The sequence below is a fragment of the Rhagoletis pomonella genome, unplaced genomic scaffold, assembly GCF_013731165.1.
Source record: "Rhagoletis pomonella isolate Grant_MI unplaced genomic scaffold, Rhpom_1.0 Rhpom_scaffold_00006, whole genome shotgun sequence".
Taxonomy (NCBI): Eukaryota; Metazoa; Arthropoda; class Insecta; order Diptera; family Tephritidae; genus Rhagoletis; species Rhagoletis pomonella.
This window is the reverse complement of record NW_023458560.1, coordinates 37,853,326-37,857,903: the sequence shown is the minus strand read 5'-3', so window position 1 is coordinate 37,857,903 and position 4,578 is coordinate 37,853,326. Positions and strand designations below refer to the sequence as shown.

The window sequence follows — 4,578 nt, the reverse complement described above, 5'->3', positions numbered from 1 at the left end:
GTTTTGGCTATTTGTCTTTTGTTTATTTAATATTTATTATTTTTTTATAAAAGCCTAGCTGGCTTACAACAAACACCATATAAATTCATATTTTAAACTTTGTATAAAAATTATAAAAATTTTGCAATTTTTCACCCAACGGAATTTTTTAGCCGCTTGAAACTTGCACTTCTTCAGACTAGAATTGAATGTGATACAAAACTGCATACCAGAATTTTTTCTAAAGATTCTGATTAAAAAGTTTGAAATTTGGGTGAAAAATTGCAAAATTTTTATAATTTTTATACAAAGTTTAAAATCTGAATTTATATGGTGTTTGTTGTATAGCCAGCTAGGCTTTTATAAAAAAATAATAAACATTAAATAAACAAAAGACAAATAGCCAAAACTGGTCAAAATATCGCACTCCTATTATTTTGTGGACAACTGTATGTATGTATATAATTTTACTTTATGTATATAGATATATTTATATGTATTCACTATATGTATTGTATGTTAATATACAATCTATACAAACGTTTGTGTGTATCCATGTGCATATATACTATTAATCCTTATAATTTCACACATTTACCGCTACATACATATTTAAGCTGCATGTATTTATGTATGCAACATACCTATATCTGTATGCAGTTATTATTTGCCGGTGTGCTTGCACACTTGAAATCACTATTTTTGATTTAATTTATTTTTCGAACATTTTCCTCAACTTCAAGAAACTGTCCATGTCAAATTTCTTTAAGTGCAACGAATGCTCTTTTCTCTCAGCCATGTTTGCGTTCACTTACTGCTTACATATCGTAAAGCAATTTTAACTGAATTGTGTTTCCCTCTCTCTCGCTCGCTCTGACAATGCTTGAGCCTAGATTTGGCACTGTTGCAAGAAAAAGTAGCTAAACTGAAGTATTCTTCTGTAAAGACCGTCACAGTTTTTAATAGGCACTGCAAACATTTCGCGCAGCGGCCTTCTTTTTGCCTTAATATTTCACGTCTCAGATCCTACTCTTCCTTCGTCTTGCTATTATCCTTTGATTGTCCTGCGTTTTCAGTAACTCATATACTTCTCTTACACCTGGCTCACCATCGTCTTACTTAGTAATATTGTCGTATACTGTTAGCTACTTCAGCTCACTCCTTATTTGCGCAGATCGGTTGGCATTAGACTGCCGCCCGCAGCAGCGGCCGCGGCGCTAGCGGCGGACTCATCCTCATGACACTCATTATCCGTATGGTCCATAGGCGTATGTTGCTGCTGCTGCTGCTGTTGCTGCTGCTCAACACTGTTGTTGCAATCTGAAGCGCTATTGGCTTGCTGCTGTAGCTGTTGTTGTTGTTGTTGTTGCTGTTGCAATTGCTCATGCGTTGACTGCTTGGCTGCATGCGTTTCATTATCATTATTGTAGCGTATCAATTTGATTGTGGTTAGTCCGTCAGCATTGCGGATAAGTCTAGAGTGGAGGAGGTAGATAGCGAGAATTCATTTAGTCTTGCTTGCATATTATTGCCACTTCAAGCGCATTGCATACTTACGGATAACAATCCTCTGCCGATGGACTTGAATAAGGCTTTTCGCTACTGCTACCCGCCACACTCAGATCGGTTGGCTTTAGCTCATCGCTGTGATCCGGTGAGCGCGACTCGCTGCTGTTGTGTTCCACCTTGACTACGCCAAATTGAAATTTCTCGCTGGGCGCGTGTAGCATTGCAGGCGAATTGGGTGGTGCGCCCGCCGTATTCGACAAGTATTGGAAGGCCCCATTTATGGCGTGCATGAAGAGCGGCGATGTGGGTGGTGGCCCATAAGCAGCGGCAGCCGCAGCAGCTACCGCCGCTGGAAGACTCATATGCTGATTGGCGACACCACCACCACCATTACTGTGCGGGTGGCTAAGGCTAAGGTTGTGGTTGTGGCTGTGGTTGTTGCCGTTCAGGTTACCGCTGCCGTTGTTGCCATGCGACGCTGCTGTAAGTCGTTGTGGTGATTGCTGATGCGGTAATGTCCAATTTGTGCTGCTCAAATTTGTACTGGGAGGCGGATTGCTATGATTGTTGGTATGGTTGGCATTATTGTTGTTATTGCTGTTGTTGTTGTTGTTCGCAGACACGTTACCAGCGCCATTGCTGCCATTAGCGCCGCCTGCTGCTGTCGGGCCGCCATTGCCAGCAACGGTTTGGCGCAGCAGCGATATATTCTTAATATTTTTCAACTCGGTTGGATTGCGCAGGAATTGATAGCAGTGACGCTCACCCTGCACTTTGCGTAATATGTTGACGCGGTAGTAGTAGCGCAGCGCGCGCGACATTTTATCGTAGTTCATCGAGAGATGATTCTTTTGTATGCCCCAAAGTTTGGCCAAACCGGCAGGATCGACGATTTTGAAGACGCCAGTGTCGCGACACTTCCACGCGATCAAGTCGCTGTACTTCTGATTGCGATCGTTGAGCAATTGCTGCAAGAAGTCCCACAGCAAGCGACCATCTGGTGGAGAGAGGAGAAATTATTAGTAAGCAAAAAAAAATGACTCTTCACTTACTTGTATTTGGTTCCGTTGTTTCCGGAAAGAATTCACGCTTCACAGGCTGCATATAGCTGGGCGTCGTCGGCGCCGAGACCGAACCGCCAGCGCCCCCATTCGGCTGATACTTCTGTCCCATGGCCACCTGCGCTGCTTGGCTCTGCGACCACGAGTTCACAAAGCTGTTGGTAATCTGCTGCGACAAACTCTGCGGCATGTCCTTTAGAATGGGTGTGGTCGGCGGACTGGCGCCATAGTGCGCGGCCACCACGGCTGCTGCGGCGCCACTCTTAGCCAAGCTATTGGCCGCTGCCAAGTCTGCATAACTGCCCTCTTCATCGGAATCGGACTGATTGCTGCTAGCGCCAGTACTGGCCGTCGTCGCATGGTGCGCAGAGTAGTCGTTGCCAGCGCTCATGGTCACCGAGATGGCGGGTGGCACAAGGTTGCCGCTTACGCTCATAGCGTTGCTATTGCTGGCACCCAACCCACCAGCGCCACTATTGCTGCTTCCACTGCTGGTGCTACTACTGCTGCTGTTGCTTGTGCTCACCGAAGACGAAGAAGCGACAGCGGCGGACGCGGCGGCAGCTGCTGCTGCTGCAGCCAAATTTTGTTCTTGACTCTGTGGCGGGCTGCTGGCTTGCGAATCCACCGATGGTGGCGGGCTGAGTGTGACCGAATTGGGCGCCATGAAGTGATGCATGTGCGCATTATGGAAGGGACTGTCTGGCGGCGCGCCGATGGGCGGCCAAGTTGGCGTCGGCGGATGGCTATGCGGCGAGAGCGGGTAGCGGCTGGTAGGTGTGACGGGACTGTTAGGCAAGTGCCATTGCATCATGTGCGACTCGATGATGAGCATTTGCAGTACGTTGTGCAGCACATCGCCTGCGCCCGGACAACGGTGACCGAAGTCGGCGCGTGTGAGTAGACAAAGCGCTTTGCCGTTCATTTGGAAGAGATCATGATCCACTTTGGGCAAGTCGAATTCGCGCTCGCAGAAACGCAAAAACACTGTGACATCTTCACGACCCCACAAACGTGGATCGGATGGCAATGATGGCGGTAGTTGTGTCTTCAATTCGGCCAATTGGCTTGAGGGCGCCGGTGGGCAACGCCACAACATATCACTCCAGAGGCCGAGCGGCGGATTCAACGACAGCTGTACGGGAAGCATTTTCATTTTGAACCACCAGACGCGCGTGCACGATTTTAATAGTTTGTGTTGACCAACGCCACACGGAAATACGACTGCTGTTGCTCTACTGGGTCGCTGGGTCGACCACAGACAGCACACTGCTGCTAAACAAGTCGCGCGCAAGCTAGCTAGCTCTACGATGAACGAACGAGCGTACGAACTGAATCTGGAAGTAGGAGAGAGAGAGAAAAAAAAGTTAGCAAACAAATATTATTAACATGAGATACAGTTTACGAAATCGATATTCGAGACTACTGACTACTGCGGCTATACAAAACCAAATCAAAAATAATAATAAAGAAAAAGTCGCGGAACTAACGGGGCGAAAGGGTGCAGCAGAAGCAGGCAGCAGGCAGCAATTCACTTGGCGTGTGGGTGTATTCGAATGCACACTTCCGCTTGGGAATTCGTTCGCGGCGTATTGAAGTCGAAAATCGACAACGAAATATGTAAATGCAAATCGTTTTGTGGTGATTTCAACATACACACACACATTCATACATACATAAAGAAACTCATAATAAAAGAAGACAAATAAACAAACACATCCGCTGACGACGTACCACTGTTTCTTGCGGACGTGTATCCATACGGCTGTGCGACGTACCCCCGCTAAAAACGGGTTGCAGCAAAACGCGCAACGCTGCGCCCAACCCACACACAGCATCTTCAGTGGCGCGCGGCAACAGCAGCAGCACCACATATTGAAGTTATGTATGTATGCGCAGCTGTAGGCTGTCTGAGACGTTGTTGCTTGGGTTCCGCACGACGCGCGAGCTGTGGATGAGCACGCAAAATGCGCAAAAGCACAACAATAATACAGTAACAGTAACAACGCAAAACACCTTTTACAGCGTT

At 47.0% G+C, this 4,578-nt stretch overlaps 1 protein-coding gene across 1 annotated transcript; it reads right to left on the bottom strand.

Moving 5' to 3' along the window:
• Positions 1-443: 443 nt before the first annotated feature.
• On the bottom strand, positions 444-4,191 carry LOC118740711 (ets DNA-binding protein pokkuri). Its single transcript, XM_036472359.1, has 4 exons — positions 4,040-4,191; positions 2,541-3,886; positions 1,537-2,485; positions 444-1,454 (listed from the first exon to the last, which is right to left on the bottom strand). The coding sequence occupies exons 2-4, from the start codon at positions 3,703-3,705 to the stop codon at positions 1,142-1,144; spliced, it is 2,427 nt and encodes an 808-aa protein (XP_036328252.1). The 5' UTR covers positions 3,706-3,886; positions 4,040-4,191; the 3' UTR covers positions 444-1,141.
• Between the last annotated feature and the right edge of the window lie 387 nt (positions 4,192-4,578).

Bases quoted from the DNA above. Each gene is read 5' to 3' on its own strand.
- LOC118740711 (XM_036472359.1), bottom strand. From the start codon at position 3,705: ATGAAAATGCTTCCCGTACAGCTGTCGTTGAATCCGCCGCTCGGCCTC. The intron at 2,486-2,540 runs GTAAGTGAAGAG...TCTCTCCACCAG, and splicing joins AACAACGGAACCAAATACAA to ATGGTCGCTTGCTGTGGGAC. The intron at 1,455-1,536 runs GTAAGTATGCAA...CCTCCACTCTAG, and splicing joins TCGGCAGAGGATTGTTATCC to ACTTATCCGCAATGCTGACG.